General features: G+C 49.8%; 1 protein-coding gene across 2 annotated transcripts in view; it reads left to right on the forward strand.

Annotated features, from left to right (window-relative positions):
- Nucleotides 1-21,414, forward strand: part of STK39 (serine/threonine kinase 39) — a 295,827-nt gene that overhangs the window by 34,932 nt on the left and 239,481 nt on the right. For both annotated transcript variants that reach the window (XM_045299562.1, XM_045299568.1), the window contains exons 6-7: nucleotides 20,717-20,826; nucleotides 21,049-21,150. In XM_045299562.1, coding sequence (XP_045155497.1) covers nucleotides 20,717-20,826; nucleotides 21,049-21,150 — 212 coding nt within the window. The remainder of the gene's footprint in view (nucleotides 1-20,716; nucleotides 20,827-21,048; nucleotides 21,151-21,414) is intronic.

A 21,414-nucleotide genomic window follows, 5' to 3' on the forward strand; every position in this document is an offset into this window, starting at 1 on the left:
CATCTTACGCTGATGGGACAGAGGCTCTCTGTACTGACATGACATGGAGATTTGGTGTCGTCTTCCCTCCACATGGTACATTTCAGAAAGGCAGAAGCTCTGTATTGTTTGTGACAGCGTTCCTGGGTAGTCCCTGCGCATGGCAGGTGCTTATAGACAGACTTGTGCTTAGTGTGATGTGACCTGGAGGTGGGCTGGCACCCTGTCTGGGCTACTGGTGCATTTATGAGGTGTGGCCCAGAGTCCGCAATACACCTCCGTCAGCTTAGCAGACAAGGTAGTGAGAACATTTAAAATTCATACACATATGTGTTTATATACTGCATATTTTGAAGGATGGTAGTAACCTTTTAAGGATCTTTTTTTTCCATTTCTGACTTTGGGTAAGCTCTGCCTTAGCCAGCTAGCAATTAGATGATTAGTAAAATGAGGGAAAGTGTAGCAGATAGCACGAAGTAAGGAGGTACTGGACACACCCAGGAAAGAAAGGTGCCTGGGTAGCTTAAATTACTCTCTGTGCGCAGGCCTTCTTCAGGAGCCGGAGCATTTGGTTTGCGCTCCCAGGGCAGTTTCTGATTGTGTGAACTCCAGATTTTTCACTTCGATTTGTTTAAGAAAGCACTGGCAGCCAGTACGTGCGACTTACTGAATGACAGAGATCTTGGCCAATGGCCACATATGGTGAGAGCTCTAGTCCGAACCAGGAACGTCGCCATTTCTGGAAACTTGGGTTTCTGGCCCATCTGTGTAAGATGGGTGAGAAATACTTGGGGAGCTTGTTAGTTTCCAGTCCGCAAACAGCTGCGAGCAGTTGTTTGAGCAGCGACCGAAGATCAGCCTTTCTGCCTGAACCCAGTGGGGGAGAGTCTGCTCTCTTGCCCCCATCCTGGAATATTCCATTAGCTGTGCAGGTCTAGCTGCTTGGGGGCTGGAGGGGGTGGGGGCGTCGGTCGATAAGACAGGGTTGAGCTTCCATGGAGGAGTGTCTCAGACGGCAGGAAGTGATGCTTCCTCCCTCCTTTATCTTCTTCCTTACTTCTTCCCTCTAAAGGTCATTCTTAAATTGAGTTTTACATATTACCCCAAACTGCTGAGGTCTGAGAAAAACACCATTTTAAACCAAACAGAGCAATTCTATTCTCTTTTTCTTTGCTCATCTTTATTTTTCTCTCAAAACCTCCCTTCAATATAACCTCCTTCCCTTGGTGGAAATAAAATGAGCATCTGGTATTTGGGTTTTCCCATGGGCCTGGTTGAGAAGGCATTATCGAGCATCTACTGCTGCTTGCTGAAGCCCAGTTAACGTATCTGACCTGCTACAGTATTCACCAACAGAGACATGCTCTCTACTTTCACAGACATGAAACAGAGAACACTAAAAATTTGTTTTAAAAAATTTGTAAGTGTGGAGGGAGAGTTAGATTTCTGGAGGAATCTAAAGAAAGTGACTGCATGTATCATACACTGAGGACAGATTTTTCAGGAAATTTATGTAGAGTTAACATGCACTTATGCTCCAAGGAGTGAGGTTTAATGCTTGTATATAGAGTATGTCTGAGGATTCAGGACTATAGGATTATCTGGCCCCCTTTGGTGATGCTGTGGATTATATGTTGGGCTTCTGGTTAACTGCAAGGTGCTGAGTTCCACACTGCCAGCCACCCTGTAGGAGAAAGGTGAGGCTTTCTACTCCTGTAAAGAGTGATCGTCTCAGTTCTGCTGTGCTCTGGGGGGTTAGCATGAGTTGGGATAGGGTCAGTGGGCTGGTTTGTTGATAGGAGCCCTGGTGGTGCAGTGGACTCCGTGTTGCTAATCTCCATGTCCGAGGGAGAAAGGCTTTCTACGCCCATAAAAAGTTACAGCCTCCGAGAAAACCTACAGGGGCAGTTCTACCCTGTCCTGTGAGTTGCAGTCGATTTGATGGCAGTGAGAGATCCAGCCCCTGGGTCATTATAATGTATCATGCTAGCTCTTTGCTGGACCATAGTTTGTGTCACTTATAAAATGGAGTCCTTGAAAGTCTCAAATTTCTTTTCAGCTCCAAAGATCGTGCAACTCTTCAATATGGAAGGATTCTGTACCTACCCTCAGCCCCCTTGGCAAACTGCCTCTCTCAGAGTTTTCCTGACCTCTAAAGGCTGCTGTCTCCGATACTTCTGTCCAATTTGTCTACAAATCCCATTGTTCCCAGGCTGCCTTTGTGGTCCTTGCCACCGTATCCTCATGCCTGGTGGTCTCTTTCACCCAGCACCCAGAGAGAGGCTGTTCAACTAAGTCATTGATGTCGTGCCTTTGCTCAAAAACTTCCAGTCCCGCTTTATCTCCGGTGAGAGGTAGACTCTTTCTAGTGACCCCCGAGGCCGTACTGAGATCCTGACCATCTTCATGCCATTCACCCTCCCTCCCAGTTCTTTTTCCCTTCCTCCCTCATTCCGCTCCCATCAAACACTCCAATCAAAAAAATCCAAGCCCAGATGCAGAGCAGCAGCTCCAGGGGAAGGCTCTCCGCCTCGGTTGACTCGGAAGGGAGGTGTTTGTGTTTTCAGCTTCTGCTTGCTGACCCCTGGGAAGTCCCCATGTGGCATAGCACCGGTCTTCTCCTCCAGCTAGTTCTCAGGGGCGGCCCGGGGTCGGAAGGCTGAGCTCCGCCCCATTCTTTTTTGGTAGGAATGAAGTTCCTCTTCACCCTATTCGATTCTCTCTCTCCCCTGCTGCCTTTCGGGAGATGAAAGGTATGGCCCAAGCAAGAGTATGACCTGAGCAGCGACGTGACCTGTGCTACGTTGACTCAATGTACACCCCACAGTATATTCCCCGCGGATACTGTGTCATTGACAGAATGTAGGAGCTAAGCGTTGCTACCCACCGCAGGGTGGAAGGTGATTGTATCTGACAGTAAAATGGAGGGCAGCCATGCACCGGGACGCACAGCCAGGCCGAGTAGACATGTATTTTGAGGAGGCCACAGTTCATCTCATAGCAGTCTCTCAAGTCTGCTGTGGCATATTCCTGCCTCAGGACCTTGACACTGCCTGTCCCCTGTCTGGGAGTGCTCTCTCAGTCCTCCTTCAGAGCTTGGCTCCAGTCCAACCCACCGGCCGCCCTCTGCGAGAAGGACGTGGGAGGTTGCTTGCATCAGGATGACAGCCTTGGCAGCGCTCTGGAGTAGTTCATCAGTAGGGCTCTCAGTGTATCCTTTGGTAACTTTCGGCACTCCTCTCCCCCCCCTCCCCACCACACACACTCCCTGTCTTATTTTCCTGGTCCATTTGTTTCCCTGTTGTTCCTACCAGTGCTGCGTAGCAACCACTTGTCAGTGAGTCCGTTCTGACCCATGGAGACACACCATGTGTGTCAGAGTTGAACTGTACTCTATATAACGCGTTCAACGCCGTGCCCTTTTGGAAGCTCGCCAGGCCTTCTGAGTTGTCACTGAGTGGGTTCGTACTGCCCACCCTTTGCTTAGTTGCCAAGCATTTCATTATTGCGTCACTCAGGGACTCTGTTCCCTACGTTAGTAGCTCTCAAAGTGTGCTCCTAGACCAGCAGCAACACTTGGGGAACTCCGTAAACCCAGTATCCATCGTCTTCAAGTTCATTCTCAGTCAGCGCCACCCTGCAGGGCAGAGAGGACGGCCCCGTAGGGTGCTGAAGACTCATCTCTGTGGAGGCAGACTGCCACATCTTCTTCTCCGGGAGCAGCTGGTGGGTTTGAACCACAGACTTTCTGGTGAATTAACTCCTGTCTCCAGGACTCTCTGGGGACATGCTAGAAATGCAAATCCTCATGCTGATCCAGAAACCTTGCAGGTGTTGGAAGGAGCTGGCCAGTGGTGTGCTGATGCACGCCGAAGCCCGAGAGTCCCTGCTTCCTATTAGACAAAGTCATTGTGTGTATTACCTTTCCCTTTTCAGACTGTCACACTCCCAGCCTCAAGGTCAGAGCCCTGAGAGCCGGGGTTTCTGTCCTATCGTCCCAGTGCTGACAACTGGAATGGCACGTAATAAGTGCTCCGTAGATCATTGTTGGATGAAGTGGTAACTGTGTGGCACAGTTAGACAGAAAGAGTACCAGGCCATGAACTCTCAAGAAGGCTGCTTCTCATTTCAGTGACTCTTCGATGTCAGCACTTTAGACAGGAGGTGTTCTTGATTGCAGATTTAAAATTCTGCCTGCCATTCGAAGATTTTGATAGGCCCGACTAATCCTTCTCAAATTTTGTGGAAAAGAGGTAAAGTTTCTCTTTAAATAGCCATGGTAGCCGGAATTAGGCTATTTTAACCATGTCCCGTAGGGACCATCTCTTTAAAGTGTACAGATGGGTCCCTCTGGTTTCATGGAGGCTTCTGATAGCTGAGCTGGTTGAGCAGGGATTTATATGAAAAAGCCCACCTGTGGGCATATGAATATTGCATGGGAAATTCAGACCTATTAATATTTGATCTGAGTGGCTCATGCCTGTCTTTGTGAGGGTAGCCAGCTCGGGGCCCCATTTACTTCAGAAGCATCTTTGACATGGGAAATAACAATGCTTGTACTCGTATAATAAGCCTACCTATTGCTGCTCTCCCGCCCTCGGTTCTGGACATTCTGCAGCATGCGCTTTATAGATGTGGGGTCTGAGGACCACCAAGCAGTTGTTGATTGCCTTGAAGGTTATGCTGAAGGTCATAAAAGTAGGCAACTCTCAGATCTCAGACTGTGGTCCTTGATTTACTTTCTTCTGATTAGAAGTGGTGGGATTCAGCCAGTTCACACCTGCTCGGCAACCCAATAACCTCATTTTTTGTTGCGCTTGGCGAACCGGTTGTTATAATGGTGCTTGTAGTCGGGATTGTCTCTAAAATGGGTAGCAGGGCCACTGTCCAATAAAAGACTCACTGCCACTTATTGGGTGGGGGGCGGGGCTGGGGAGATTCAGTAGTAATCGCCCAGTCAGTGACCTCTGTCTGCTTGGTGGACATGAGTGTTGATGCTGTGTTGCTGAATGGACTAAGGTGGACGAAGAAGATAGGCTCGAAACTACATCTGAAAAACCACTCCTGACTGTGGATCGCACATTCTGATCCCCTTGTACACGAAAGTGCCCGAGTCTGCGGACAACCTGCAGCTGCTAACAACAGCAACCACGTGTTCTCCCCTGGCTTTGTGCCTTCTGAGACTCTGCGTTCACATGACTGTGAGAATGGAGCAATTGGGACAAGAGTAGCGGGTGGTGTGGAGCCCCTTAGCCAGCGGTAATACCATGAATCCTCCCGATGACGCTTTCTTTGAAAACGTGTCGCATCTTTGTGACTTGATGTGACTTCTGTGTGTGGAGTGCAGACAAGGGTAAAGCGTTTCTCCCTTAAAATGAACACCCAGCAATCACTGCCTTCAAGTGTCTGCCTCCAGGAGACCCCGGTCATGAGAAGCCTTCTTTCGGTGTGGTCTTCTTTACTCACTTATAAAACGAATTGTGCCAGCCTGCACAGCGGAGTACAGAATATTTTCAGTTCCCTTTTTAAACAGTCCGTACAGGATGCATTTACTTACCATCTGTGGTAAACCAAACCAGACTCTGCCGTCTCGTCCGTGCTGACTCATAGCGACCCTACATGACAGGCTAGAACTGCCCCTGGGGGTGTCTGAGACTGTACCTGTTCACGGGAGTAGAAAGCCTCGTCGTTCTCCGGAGGAGCGGCTGGTGGTTTCCAACTGCTCACCTTGCAGTTAGCGTCCCCACCCCCGGTGTGTAACCACTACGTACGCCACCAGGCTTCTTTCAACAGACAGCTAGTGCATGTCCGTCTCTCCTGGTAGGCAGAGGGTGAGGCGCTGGCTGCTAACGGACAGCCTGCTGGTTTGGAGTCCACCAGCCACTCTAGCGGGGCTTTCTGCTCCCTTACAGAGTTTCCGTCACCGAAACCCTCAGGGGCAGTTCTAGCCTGGCCCTCACGGTCTCCGTGAGTCGGAACTGACTCCCGTGGCAGCGAGTGACCTTTGAGCCACTCACGCAAGAAAAATAGATTGAGCCTTTTTACTGTACAGTCTGCTTCTCTAAAGATTTACAGCCTGGGGAGCCTTTTGGGGAAAGTTCTACTCTGTCCTGTAAAGTTACTTTGAGCCAGTATTGAGTCAATAGCTCACAATAACAGCACACTGCTTTTGAAAGGACTACAGCCAAGGAAACCCTTTCCGGGCAGTGGGCAGTTGCACTCAGTCGCACAGGCTGGCCAAGAGCTGGAATCGGTTGGATGGACACAACGGCAATAAGTAGACAAGCTGCCGAAGTAGCAGTGACGGACTCCCTGAAAGGATGAGCTGAGTCACGGCATGGCTCGTCCAGGGCCGTCACCCTTCACAGTTGCATCGCTTTCCATGAGCCAGAGGGGAGGGGAGTGGAATGGCCCATACCGGTGCCAGGGTTTGTGGTCACCCGCAGCCTGTCTCGTCCTCAGAGTGCCTGTTAGTGAGCAGCTGATGCCGATGGACTGTTCATTTGGTGCGTTTATACATTTCACATGTCTCGAGAAAACAATTTGTAAGAGCCTGGGAATTTCCCGTAAAGCAGGGCTTCACATTGGCTGGATTCTGATTCGTCATGGCTGAAACAACAAAATGGAAACAGGCCCGCATCTGTCATACAACACGGCCATGCTGGAACGAGAACAGGAGTGGGAACATTAGGGGTGAGCCCTGGCCTGGGAGGCTTGGAAGAGGCAGAGGAAGCACTTTGAGGAGCCTGCTGCTGGAGATCGGGTGATTGTCAGGACTGTAGACACTGACACACATGGTCAGTGTTGGGGTGGGGTGGGGGCGGGTGGCCTCTGACGTCATGGTTATCACCGAAAGCACCAAGGTGAGCATGTGTGAGCTGGCACCGTTGTGTCCAGCTCTGTCAGTTGAGAGGGTTGGTTACTGTGTAACTCGCACACGGCTCTTGTTTTCTAGAGGAAGTTAGGTTTCCTAGCTGGGTTGTCAACCTGTGATTTTTCCCATTCTGCTCCCTCTTCTCGTGCATGGCTGACACATTCAGCGGTGCTCTCGTTTTTCTTATTGGCTGTGATCCAGCTAGTAAGAGCCCCTTTCAAGTCCCCCCACAAAGGTGCACCATGCGTTTAGATTTGCCCGGTGTGGCACGTTAGACCCAGTTGGAAGTCACTGGCCCGCGTACACTGATGGGACATTCTTACTGTTGCCCTTGTACTTCCTAGATCCTGACATATATGAATGTGCAGATGCAAATACTCATTGGCAGCTCTCTTTGTACTATTTTGGTTCTTGTCATTTAAGAAGAGAGGGAGGTTTGGAGTTGCCTTTCAGTGAAGCCTTTAAGTCAGACTGCATCATGCCGTAGCAACCCCCCATCTCACTCCCCACCCCCACCCCCCCTCAAACGTGCTGTCCTGTTTGTGGGAGGAGTGTGCACATGCAGTCCCAGACAGCAGCAGTTTTTGACAGGAAAGGGAATTGGGTTCTCTGCAGCGCGCCTGCCCCCTGACTGCTCTGCATGTATTTGTCTGGATTTGTGTCCCTGGCATTAGGCAACTTGCTTAGCAATGGAGCTGTTTAAAAATCCAAAACTTCACTGTGCGCTAAATGCTTTTCTTGATGAATTTTTTCCCCCTTTCCACTAAGTGTTTTTTGGGGTTGCAATGACTTTGGCCGCTGATGTCCTGGTCAACCCTCAGCAAGGACGTAGCCATGAATCTGGCTCAGCTTGGGGAAGACAGGGCGCCTGTGAGCATGAAGAAAGCTGTAGGACAACATGGAGTCCTGGACTGACGGGGTGTCGGGCAACAGAGACATGTACTGACTTGGGCATCCCAGGACAAGGAGCTCTGACACTGGTGAGCCATTGGGCTGCTCGATACAAGGCTAGCCGTGCAAACCCGCCATCCTCCAGCAGTTTTATTCTGTCCTGTAGGCTCACTGTGAGCCAGAATTGGGTTTATATTCGATAATAATACGTCTGGGTGTCTGGTTCCAGGATTGCCATGGAGACCCTGGCAGCACTCCAAGGTCATGGCCACTCTCCTGCTGAATCGTTTGCATCATGAGTGTGCTGGACAGCGCCTGCCCTCAGGCTGCTCTTTGTTTTCAGCAGGATGCCCTCATGGGACAGTGCCCCAAGCAGGGCAGGTTGTGGAGAGCAAAAGAGCCTGTTGGGATGTGTGTCCCTTTTCTTCCCCAGCACTCACCTTGAGTGGTGTGCGCTTGGCTGTGGTGCACTGAGCTGTGCCAGCAGTGCTTCAGGTGCCAGGAGAGTCACCCATGGAGGGTGGGTTGAGTGGATCTTCCAGACGAAGAGAGACTGGGAAGAAAGGCTTGGCATCAGAAGGGATCACGTGCTGGAGGATCAAGCATTTTTGGTAGAGAGCCAACGAAGACGAGGGAGACTTCCCTTGACATGGAGTGGCACAAAGGCTGCAGCCGTGGACTTGGGACCTACCAGCCGTGGTCAGGATGGTGACGAGACCAGGCAACATGCGTCTCTGGGTTGATCTGATGGTCCCTGTTTATCCCCACTCTCATTCATTCCAGAGAGGGTTTCCCCAGAAGAACCCGTATAGCGTTTGTGTGAGGTCCCCTAGGCCAAGACTGTGGCAGACCCTCCCGGAGACCACACACCAGTCACGAGGTGCAAAACCACTGGGGTTGGCTTAAACCCATAGGGATTCATCCCTGGGCCTGACAGACAAATCTGGGAATCTGTCAGGGAGAAAGGAAGGTGATGTTGGGTAAGTGACCAGGAGTGCCATGTGACAGTGACTAACATTATTGCAAACCTGCTGGCTGAGTGGCTTCAGCACTGGGCTACTGGCCCAAAGCATTGGGTTGCTCACCCCAGGCCAGCGATTGAAGCCCATCCGCGGCTCCGTGGGGAGAAAGACTGACAGTCTTAGAAACCCCCAGAAGCCGTTCGGTTGTGCCCGTTAGGGTCTCTATGAGTCAGACTCGATCCAAGGCAGCAAACTAGCAGGTCTTTGTGCCACACTTCCCCTCCTAGAGCTAGGGAAACTTGCTCAAAGAAGTGAAGAAGGGACTCACTCCTCCCACTCAGGCCTGTTGGATTCTGCAGCCTCTCCCGGGTGGGTTCACTATATCCTCACTTTGTTGGGGATCACTGGGGGTGGGGCACCTCCGTGCAGGGGCCTGGCCCAACGGTGTGTCTACAAAGTGGGGCTATGTTTACCACACCTAGTTCCTCACTGTTTGGCTCCTCGAGTGATGCTGGCACCCATGCTGCCATGTCATATCTCTGTTATCACAGAGAAAGCCACCTGCACAAGTAACAAATGCTATTATCTTAGAAGAGACGCATCCAGTGCGTACAGGGTTTGCTGTCCAGTGCTTGCCGAAGCAGCCTGGCTTGAGCCTCCAGCCTGGGCTTGGGGCTCTGTAACTCCCTCCAGAGCTGAGTTCTGCTGAGCCTGGTGAGGGCCCCAGGAGGTAGTGCCATGCCCCCATTGCCTCTCCTGTGCAGGAAACACAACGAAGACAAACGGAGGGAAAAGAAAAAGCGGCAGACCAAACCCAGGTTTAATTATGCCCCCAAACCATCAAACCGAGAACTTCCTATTTGATCACTTGAAAAACCAACAGCATGCAATCCTTTGGGCTGCATTCTAATCAGAAGGAGGAAAACAGATTCTGCAGGGTGAGGGTGGGGGTGGGGGTGGGGGTCTCGTCTCATAGGCTGGCTTTCCCACGCAGGACTGACCGTGGCCCAGGATGGGCTGCTTTGATAGGGCGCCAGTGCCCGTTTGGAGGGAGAGGGCTTGATTCGACTGTGGTGGGATCAAAATCTCACTGAAGAGTTGCCGGGCTGGAGGAAGCAGGAGGGGTATGCTGGCAGAGGCTCTGCCTGGGATTCTGCCATCATTCCAGCCCCTGCCTTCTCTAGCCCCCACCTCCCTCCTCTCGCCCTGGACGTCTGTGTGGGCGGGGGTGCGGGTGCAGGTCGGGTGGTCATGGGCACCTGACAGTTCCAGCACGCCAGCCAAGGGCAATGCCGGGCATATGAACATCGCTCTTGTACTTCTGCCACTGAAGGACCCCTGGTGGCGCTACGGGTTAGACATTGGGTGACTGATGACTCCAGGGTCAGCTGTTCAAACCCATGAGTCACCCTGAGGGAGAGCGGAGAAGGGCTGCTTCCACAAAGATGGACAGAAACCCTGTGTCTAGGTTTGCGGTGAGCCAAAATTGACGTGATGGCAGTAGGTTTAGTTCTTTTTGATGTTTTGTCAGTGAGGTCTGATGCTGTTCACTTTAAGGTAAGCCCCACACCCAGCGTGCTCAGGGCCGTACACAGGCTCACTGGAAATGAGCAAGTGCAAGGGGCCTTCACAAGGTTCCTGGGAATATTCCATTTATTTTCCCTATCCTTTTGTTCCGAGAGCTTTTTTAACCCCCCTTGTCTGGCATGGCACCACTTTTACCCATTCTAGTACAAAAACAGTATCAATAGAATCGGGTGCATTGCTTTTTTTTTTTTCTTTAGACTTTCTATCATCATCTCTTATCAGAATGTGAAAAAAATATTTACTTCTCTTTTGTACCTATTATGTTGCACACACATATACATTGTCAGGGACATAACACAAAGTAGCTCGCTTCTTTATCCAGTGCAGGTGATTTAAGAGAACTGATGGGTCTCAGTAGGCAGTGCTGGCGGCGGTGTGGAGGTTCCTGCGTGTTTAGGAGTCCCTGTTAGTTTTGCCAGTAAAGTCTTAAGTCTCTCGTGAGAGAAAAGGAGGGAAGGACGGAGGAAGATATGCACACACACACACACACACACACACACACACACACACACACACACACACCACATACACACCCCACCTTGGAATCCAACCAAATTTTTAAGAGTTTGTTTTTGGTGATCTAAGTAGGACGTTTAGGATTAACTGGAGAATCTCAAACTGGTTTTCTCCATGCTGGGAATCACAACTTGATCTTCACTTAGGGAAGAAGTTAGGAGCTGTCAGCTGTTCACCTCGTTCTTCCCTTCTGCACCTCGTTCAGCAAAGGAATTCGAAACTCTGAATTCACCCCAAGGAGACTTGGGGGGAGCAGCTCTCCCGTGAGAGGAGTGTGGAGTTTATACTTGACACTCCTTGGGAACACTGTGCTTTGGCATCGACTCGGTGGCAGGGGGTTTTGTTTTGTCCTAGGTAACCCGCTCTGTGTTCTTTGGCAAGTCATTTAATCCCTTTTAAATTCTTTCCTCTTTTTCAGTTCCAATACCCACAAAATCATCCTATTTTCTTAAGGTTTTGTCTAATCCATTCCATTTCCAGAATCTATTCACGTGTTGACTCTGTGATTTCACGCCTGGCTTATGGCTGTCATCTACCTCTTTTTAGTGTTTTAGCCCGCCCCCTTTTCTGTGGGGCCCCTGTGTGATCCTTGTTGCTGGCAGCTGCTGTCCAGTGGGGTCCATGCACAGTGGAACAAAAGGCTTCCTGGTCCTGGGCCATCACGAACCGCTGTGGGCTGGACCTTTGTGATCGACAGGGTTCCCCTTGGCTGCTTTCCCCCAGCCCTTCTGCCTAGTCCATCTTGGTCTGGAAGCTCTGAGAAACTTGTTCCTCCTCACAGCCTTGCGCAACCCCCCACTGACCGATGGATGGGTGAGTGCAGCTCAAGAGGGGCACAGGCCAGAATCAGAACTTGGGTCTCCCAGAGAGAAGGGGAGCATTCTGCCATGAGCCACCTGTTTGCTTTCTTACATCCAATGTCCCTCTTTTTGAGACAGACAGACTCACCGTAGCCCTGGTTGCTGATTGAATCAGGGACACATAGCTTGCTAATTTCGGACCCTCTTGTGATTGGTCTCCTCAGCAATCTCAGTGCTTCCCAGCCACTTTATCTTAGCCTCTCTTGAAGGGAGACCCAACAAAGCCAGCCGCTAGCAGGGAGTCCTTTGAGCTCTGGAAAGGATCATTCTTTGTGGTTACCCATGTTGAATGCAGTTGAGGAAATTCTGAGCTATCGGACATTGCTTTATTGATGTTTAACCGAATGTGGAACTGATCCAAGTCTCTTTTATTGTTTCCATGTACAACTCAGGCTCTCCTCCTTAGTAGATAATAATGGATGTTGATTAAGTCTGAGATTCGTGAAGGTTGGCTGCTCACTCCACAACCTCACTCCCAAGGTATAAGGAAATCAAGTTTCAGACCCAACTGTTTAGTTCGTTAGCAAGCAAGCCCACAGCCATCCTCACAATTTGTCCCGAAGTGTTATTTTGTGCTTGGGTGCCCTCTCGCCAGCCTGACTCACAGCCACCCTGAGTGCAACAGAAGGAAACACTGCGTGGTCCTGTGTCTGCCTGATATGCTGGAACCCGTTCCTGTAGCCACCGTGTCAGCCCATCTGGGTGAGGGTCTTCTACTTTACCGAGCATGATGTCCTTTCCAGGCACTGGCCCCTCCTGATTACCTGTCCGAGTACGAGATGGCCTCTTGTTAGAGAGAGGTTCTTCTCTCCGGCAGTTCGTGGCATATTCAGATTCTTTGCCAACAGCATAATCGACAAACGTCTTCTGTATGCATCATCCGGCTTCTACATGCATAGGACGTGATTGAAACTGCCCTGGCTTAGATCAGGTACACCACCGCCTCAAGTTGACATCGTTGCTTTTTAATGCTTTATGGAGGTCTTTTGCGCCAGATCTCCCTAATAAGTTGGCTTTTTTGGACGGCTGCTTCCATGAACCTTGATTGTGGATCAAAGTGAAAGCAAACCCTTGGCAGCTTCAGTATGCGCGCCATCGTTGACCATGATGCTGCTGATTGGTGTGCTCATGAGGCCTTTACAGTTTGTCTTTCTGTTACACTGTGATCCGTCCTGCAGGCGGTAGTCTTGGAGTTTACTAGTAAGGCTTCTTTCCTTTGGGTCTCCTTTACTTCAGGCAGCAAGGTGGTGCCCTGTGCATGTCACGGGTTGTTAATAAGGCTTCGTGGATTCCTGCTATGCTCTTCTTCCTCGGGTCCAGCGGCTGCGGTTGTTTGCTCACATGCAGAGTGAATAAGCATGGTGAAAGCATGCAGCGCTCATGCACACCTTTCCTGATTTTAAGCCCCCAGCTCAGCCTCCTTTTGTTTGCATGGCTGTGTTTCAGTCTATGTAAGTATTCTGGAATTCTCTTCTCTTCTGTACGTTTAAAATAATCCATGCTTTCTCGTCTGCTAGGTGAACAGACTGTTAACTTGAGGCAGGCGTGCTAAGCCTCCAGATGCAGTGTTCTTTAACTCACATTCTTGCTATCGAGCATCTTACTCGACAGAGAATTAGTTAGGAATTTAGCTTCTACTTCGAGTCTGGTTGCATGCTTTCATTCTATTCTTGCAAGGATGAATCCAAAAAAATCTTAGCCATTATCTGTGTGCTGAATACCTTTATTTCCACCAGTCAAAGCCCATTGCTAACATGTGTCATGGTGTTAACAGGTCACTGTTTGCCTCAATAATAATCCCTTTAGCCATTGGACTGGCTTATACTGATCCATACTTAGGTACAGTTGCAGAAATACTTCTGACAGCTGCCTTTGACGGCCCTAGTCAAATGCTACCAGAATCCCCCAGCCTGGAGCATTCCTGATGAGCATACTAGCTGACCAAGCTGGCTTGCGCATCACCAACTTCATCTCACATTGGGTGGGAAGACGTACGTCTTTTAGGTGAATTTTAGACTTCGTAAGAGCAGAGCTGACAGACGAGTGGCTTGTGGATTAAACCAGGCCGGTGATTTACTTTGTTTTGCCTTCTCAGAATTTTTAAAAGGAAATTTGTTGCTAGGGTGAAAAAGAGAGAAAAAGAGCTTAAATGTAAGGGTTCCAGGTCTTTGACTTTTCTGGGAAAATTAGGAGATCCGGCAGCAGCTATGATCCACAGTTCTCGCTAGCATCTCTCTTCCCCAGCCTAGTCGCAGAAGCCTCCATGGCATGGAGGCGGGTGAAGCCACAGGGCTTGGACTGTCAGCTCCACACACAGTCCAGCACTCTCCAGTGGCTCGCAGCACTGAGACGGGATGTCAGTCCCTTTTGTCACCAAGCTCCCACTATTAGTTTTCAGGGTCGTCTCCCCTCCTCTTTATTCCTGCCTGGCCCCTGCCGGTATTTGCGTGGCCTGACCTGTGCCACTGTCCCGACAGCTTTGTTCTTGGTGGAGCACTTGCGCTTTGCTCAGGCCGCGCCCTCTCTCGGTCTGGAATGCCGTGTGCTGATCCACATCTGAAGCTTCTCGTTAAGGCCATGCTCAAGGCCTGTGCTCCTGACCACTGAGGACAGCCCCAGCACTTGCTTCTGCTTCTACAGCAGCCAGCCCTGGGGTCGACACCTTGCTTAGTTGTTTGTTCTTGCACTTCTCTTCCCTCCCAGAGTCTAATGCCCGTGAGGTCGGGAACCATATCTGTCTCTTGTTTCATACCCACCGTGCTACAAAACACCAGTGCCGATCCGCTTAGCCCTCTTAACTCATTCATTCGTAGCAGAGAGCCGTCACTAATGGACGCGTGCCATAGTTAGCATAGCGAAGATTTAGACATGGTGGAAACAAACAGGAGCGTGTTACCAACCCCCAAACCAGACTCACTGCCTGGCGTCCAGGCGACCCGACGGGACAGGGCAGAACTGCCCCTGTGAGTTTCTGAGACTATAGCTCCTTTCAGGAGTACAAAGCCCCCTCTTTGTCCCGAGGAGCATCTGGTGGCTTGGAACTGCTGACCTTGAAGGTCGCAGCCCGACTCGTAACCACCATGCTACCGGGTCTCCTGCAGAGTGCTACAGATATGTAAAAATTGGCCTACATGAAAAACCTGGTGAGGAACGCAAGGCCCAGAGAGTTTACACACCTTTTGGAGACATTCATAGTCCCAGAACAGCCTCACTGTCCTCTTCGCCTTTGCCCAAACCCGCTCCTGCCAGTTAGGCTGGGATATTTTCTGGCCGATCCACGTACCCTCTAGAACAGATAACTCTCTCTCCAAACCCTGCAGAGCCTCCCCGAGCGAGAAGAAGACAATTTCAGAAGCCTCTTACAATACAAGCCGCAAATTGGGCAAAGGTGATGGGTTCGTATTCAACTAATCACACCGTAACTCAGAAGGAGTCCCTAGGCGGCACAAACAGTCAAGTGCTCCACTGTAGCCGAAAGGCTGGTGGTCAGACCCATGCAGAGGCAGCTGGGAAGTGCAGAAAAACACAACTTTGCCAAGCCTATGGGGCAGTTCTGCTCTGCCCAGAGGGTCCTCAGGAGTAGCCTCTGTGGCCACTAGTACCACCCAGCATTAACTCTAAGCGGGCTGTGGAGAAGAAGCCCTAAGGCACCAAGAGGCAGAAGGCCTTTAGGAAGGACTTACCTACAGGCTGCCCTCTGCTAAGGTGCTAAGGTCCTCCGCCTTAGAGAGGAGAGGCTGGAGAGTGGCTAGGTGTTTCCCACCATACAGACTCTTGGCAGAAAGGATCAAAGACAACAAAGGGCGATTGGGGAGGAGGCAGCCTTAGGCTCTTCAGGGTCTCATCCATCATCCCTTTTAGCTCTTTCTGACTTGTGAAGAGTAGCTGTCATACCACACCACACCACACCACACCACACCCCACCCCACCACACCACACCACACCACACCACACCTGCTTCTCCAGCTCCAAAGCCCATGGGACAGGGGGGCTGGCTTCTCCCGGTGTGACCTATGCCTTTGCTCAGGGCTGCTGTTTAGAAGAGCTTCATGCTCTGCTCTCTCTGCCAGAAAACTCTATCTTTTGTGAGCTAGGAAGCCTGCATTTCGTTTGGCTCTTGGACTGCAAGTCATGTAGCTGGCCCTGACTAATAGGGGGATCGAGTGAGGCTATGTCAGTAATTTATTCAGCAAATGAGGGGGCCCTGGGGACACGGTGGTGTGAGCGTTGGGCTGCTAACAAAAAAGGCCAGCAGGTCAAACCCACCAGCCTCTCTGTGGGAGACAGATGAGATTGTCTGTCTGCTTTTATCAAGATGTGCAGCCTCAGATACCTGTGCGGAACGGCTCTGCTCAGTCTTGTAGGGTCACTGGTATTCAGCAAATAGGCATTGACGACTTCTTCAGGAGGTGTGCCCCTCAAGTGTTTACTTTTATCTTCAGCCCAGAGCTCGTACCTGACTGCAGTCTGCCTGTGCTAGGACTCCACTCAGTAGTTTTGCCATTGACCCAGCCAGAGCATGTGTCCCGATCACCTCCGTTGCTCCCCTTTGCACCCTCTCCTTCTCATTTCCTAGGCAGTTAGTGGCAGCCCCACCCCCAGTTGTTTAGGCCTAAAACCTCTCTCTCTCTTTCTGAATATCCACTGCCTGAGCAAACCCTATTAGCTTTGTCATTAAAGTACAGGATCGGTTTCTTCCCACGCCCATTCCACTTACACCCTCCTGGCTATCACTGAAGCACTCTCCACAGTGGGCTTCTCTCTCTGCCTCTCCAGACCATGATGCCCCTCTGCCCACAGCCCTTCTGTGGTTTCTGCCTCGGTGTGAACATCACTGAGCTTACCTCTAAGGCCCTGCCTGGTAACAAGAGGCACTCCTTCCTGCCCCCTCTTCACCTCCTGCTCACCTGGCCTCATTCTCCTCCTGTCCTGGTGCATGCTGAGTGCCTTTGCACCTGCCGTTTCTTCTGCACAAATGCTTGTCCCACGGATACTTCTGTGACCTGCTTCCTTTTCCTCTTCAGGCTTTGCTCAAGGAACCCATTCCTGACCTCTGTACCACTGTCGCCCCTGGAGCCACACCCCCACGCCTCCTTCCCGGCTTTATTTTTCTCCTGGCCTTGTGTGGGCATCTCACTTAGTCATTTCCCTGATTGTGCGGCTTTGCCCTATACTGTATCTCACAGGACGAGGCGTTGTGTGTGTCTTGTTCCCTGCTGTGTCACCAGCATCCATAACAGTGACCTACAGAGAGGAGCCGAGATCAGTGAATCAGTACTGGGTGCCAGGCTGTAGGCCAGAGAGAATCATCAGTCAGGCATGGCCCAGAGCAGACATTGCACATCTGATAGCGCACGCCTGCTCATGGGCCAGTCTGGAAGGGTGATGTCTTTGTACCTTCGGACTGGAAGTACCAAGGTGAGATGATGCCCATACTGAGGCCTGGAGGCTGAGCTTTATCAATGAGAGAAGAGCAGGGGATGGTATACCTGGAGGGCAAAGTACCCCGTGCAAAGGCAGATACGGTGCAGTGCAGGCATGGTGGAGAATCCAGGGAATACAGAGTGAGGGTCGGCTCAGTGGAGGTTCCTGGGGTAGATGCACATGCAGTTTGCTCACAGCTGCTCGCCTGAGGGTTGGTGGTTTGAACCTACCTAGTCGTTCCCCAGGCGAAGAAAGGCCTCGTCTGCTTCCATAAAGATGGCAGCGCAGAAACCCCACGGGGACAGGTTTGCTCTCTGACACGGGGTCACCAGGAGCCAGAATTGACTCCATGGCGGCGAGTTTGGTTTTGGTTTTAGTTTTCGGTGGTAGAATCCCTGCTTTCCACGTGGGACCCTGAGCTCCAGTCCCTGGCCAGCCTGCCTCCTGCCTGCGCAGCACCGCAGGCTGGTGACCTCGGCGCGCGTGTTGCTGTGATGATGCGCAGGTTCCAGTAGGCCTTCTGGGCTAGCAGGCACCTGAGAAGGAAGACCCGGCGATCTACTTTTGAAAAATCAGCCACTGGAGACCCCAAGGATCCCAGCCCCATCCTAGGAAGATCTGCAGTCCCCCACGGGGGTTATTCCCTGCAGTCGCTCACAGAGTTTCATTCCGCTGTGCATGGGGCCAGCACAGGTCTCTGTAGACTTGACAGGCACTAACAACAACAGCAGCTTGGCTGGGCTGGCACTCCGGGGGAGCAGCGCGAGTGGAGCCAGGAGAGGAAAGGGGAGTGTGATTTGTGGTTTATACTGGGGGATTTGACCTTCTCCAGAGCAGGCTGGGAGCCTCCCCAGACCGTGCATGGCCTGTCTGTATATAGAAGGCCAAGTTCCTGGTGCATGGGGCTTGGGAAAGGCAGGGGGTGGTGACTTAGGGGTTGTCATGGGAATCTAGAATCTCAGAAGAACTTAAGCAGCGCTTAAGGTGAAGCAGCAGCACAGGAAGGAGAGGAGTGGGTGGATTCAGAAGACCTCAGGGCCTCTTAGTCCCACGGGGTGCTAGCATTCTTTCTGGGTTAGATGCACTTATTCCGGGAGACGGGAAGACAGACTGGCAAACTTTGTGTGGCTTTGATTCTGCATTGCCAGAGAAAATGTCTGCGGTCTCTAAGGTCTCTGATCCAAGTGTGTTTGGCTCTAGTCCCTTTGGCTATATAGATGTGCCCCTTCGGAAACAAGACCGCTTTGTACTGTTGCTGTACTGTCACCTGGCTCTTAGGGCCGTATGAAATCGGTCTCTACAGAATGTGCTAGTGTTTTCCTAGTTCCACAGAACACTTTATACTTTGGCCAAAACGTCCTGCTTCCTGGTGCCTATGAATCTTCCCGTTCACGCATAGGAGCAAATCGTGTATTTATTCTGTAGTTTTAAGGATGAGTAGACAATCAGATTGGTGTTTTCTGCTTTGGGGATTTTGGTTTCAAGCTTTAAAGACATTTAGCCATCTGTTTATGGCTTTAAAGTGAGTGTTGTAAGTGGAGGCCATGAATAAATGTGAATTATGAAAGCTGTATTGAGGAGGCTTGTCAATATGAATTGCCACCGACGTCTTCTCGGCTGCTACAGGTTTTAGAAAAAGATGCCTGGCGTAAAGTAAGCAGATCGTATTTATAAGGAATTGGAAAAATAGCTAAATGTATCCCAAAATATCGATGGATTTTTATCTGGATGACATCTTTTAGGAGGGCATTCTAGGGTATAGAGTTTCTTCAACAGCATTTCAAAGAATCCACTCTCAATGCATCTGTACTTGCTGTCTTCATTTTACAACATTGTTTGGATAAAGAAACGGGGTGGTGGGGTTCTTACTAGGCTTTTACAGAATAAGTTGAAATTAGTACAAGTATTTTTCTGATGCGAGAGATGATTACATCCCTTCGACGTCCGTTAGTTATTCTGGAAGAGCGTGAACTGTCTTCCTTCACCCCTGGTGGGCAGCCAGTGGTTCCCGAGATTTCTTTCCACGGGGGTTTGGTTTCCTGATCGTAATGTGAGACGATTCAAAGAGTTCTATAGTTGGGTACATATTTTAAAATAGAATTAAACAGCAATTTTCAAAATGTGCTTTTGCTCAGTATTGAGCCAAGCCAGTTGGAAATAGCAGTTGGAACAATGATTTCATTTGTCAATATTTATTCCTTTTACTTGTAGCTGAAATTTAAATGTAAATAAAGTGAAACATGAGACCATTGCCATTCAGAGAATGGGTGGCAGTGTTAGGAAGTCACGGAATTGCATAACTTAATATTGTAGCCCTGCAGCAAATGCTAATCCATCTTGACCTTGGGGTGTACTTGAGGTTGTTCTCTGGTAATTGCGTCATCCTGACAATCAACAAAGGAAACCAGCAAAACAAAGGAGAATGATATGAGAGCGTTTAGAGGATCTTACTCCGGGCGATGTTGACTGTCGTCTGTGAGTGTGTACCAGCTCACCTTCCAGCCGTCTTTGAACTGAAGACGGATCTTATAGGCAGATCCGTATTAATCCTGAGCAGCTTTTTCTTATTTTACCCCTCATGTAAAAAAATCTAAGCAGAACTGCATGCATTAGTAATCACAAGATGTCTCCCTCTTTAATGTCACAGATTGACATGTATTTGTGTGTGCATGTCTGTGTGTGTGTGTGTGTGTGTGTGTAGTAAGCCTAATTAATTCATCTCTCCACAGAAGGTTCTAGGATTCTGTCGATGTTGAGAGCAGTGTATTATTTAGTTCTAGAAACCGTTCTCTGCACTTTTGGAAAAAGTAACCTAGTTGGGTGACAACTGCTGCCCGAACGCTTCTTCTGTGCTGGTTGCTCCACGCTGACATGGGTGCTCGGGCCATGTTGCTTTTACGTAGCTTCCAGTCTTTGGATTTGCCAGCAGGATTTTGGCTAGGGTTTGAGGCAGTGATCTGTGGGCAAGAAAGTGCATAGGAAAGATGGATGTTATTCATTCTTTATTTTAAAAACAAATAAAAGCTACCCAGTAAACATTGACAAGTAAGAATTTAAGAAGCTATAAAATAATAGTAATCATGACTGAGGAAAGAAGACATTTCTGCATGCCAGAGTTCTACCAGTTGTATTGTCTCTTACGGTATTCTTGTCAATAGTTTTCTAAAATCAGTCTTAGCTACAAAGCTAAGCTATTTAAGATTTCGGGCGTTGGAAACATGTTTATGGACCATGGTGAGAGGTAAGAAAAATTTCCATGGTGAAATACAAGGAAAATCTTATATTTTCATTGATGTAATAATCTTTTATGATCAGTTAGGATTTGGGTCCCCCCTGCCCCCCAGTAGGAACAATACATTGGCATGCTGAGTGTTTGCTCCAGTGGACTGGCCACCCCCTCCCCAGTGTTGGTGCTCCCTGAAGTGCAGCGTTGGTGGATGGGCGGCACAGCCGGGATGCTTGCCTGCCAGAGCTTTAAGAGCATCTTTGGAAAAAGGCACCACTCCTTTGTATCGGCTTCTCGGGAAGGGAGAGGTTCCAGCAAGCTAGCATTTGCAAGCAACTATGTCCTCTGAAAATTAAGGGTAAATGGTGTCTTTCTGTTCTTTTTTCCTCCTTTTCAGATTTTGGGGTAAGTGCATTCTTAGCCACAGGGGGTGATGTTACCCGGAATAAAGTCAGGAAAACTTTTGTCGGTACCCCATGTTGGATGGCCCCCGAAGTCATGGAACAGGTAAAAACTAGACTTATCTTCAATACACTCATCTTTCATTTAAACCCACGGATGTAGTATAGTGCTTCGTGTGGCTCCGATCCAGTTCCCGCCTGCTAGCGCTTGGCTTAAACCAGAAGCAAAGTTGTGAATAGTCCTGGACTTTCCCTCTTAACCCGGACCTTGTGATCTGCACCCTGCCTGGTGTGTAATCTGTGCTGTGTTTTCTGCTCCCTGTCTTAGGTGAGAGGCTATGACTTCAAGGCTGACATGTGGAGTTTTGGAATAACTGCCATTGAATTAGCCACTGGAGCAGCGCCTTACCACAAATATCCTCCAATGAAAGTAATGACGGTTGGAAATTATATTGTCTGATCTGAAATATGCTTTAGAGGAATGTGTTTCCCTGATACTCTCTGTTTAATTAATTCTTTATTGATCGATTTTTTTAGTTAAAATTTAAAAAAAAATCATTTTATTGGGGGCTCGTACAATTCTTGTCACCATCCTTCCATCCATCCATCCATCCATGTGTCAAGCACATTTGTACATTTGTTGCCATCATCATTCTCAAAACATTTGCTTTCTACTTAGCCCTTGGTATCAGCT

This window comes from Echinops telfairi, unplaced genomic scaffold (genome assembly GCF_000313985.2).
Source record: "Echinops telfairi isolate 266 unplaced genomic scaffold, ASM31398v2 ScPeMD7_4;HRSCAF=17, whole genome shotgun sequence".
NCBI classification, from domain to species: domain Eukaryota; kingdom Metazoa; phylum Chordata; class Mammalia; order Afrosoricida; family Tenrecidae; genus Echinops; species Echinops telfairi.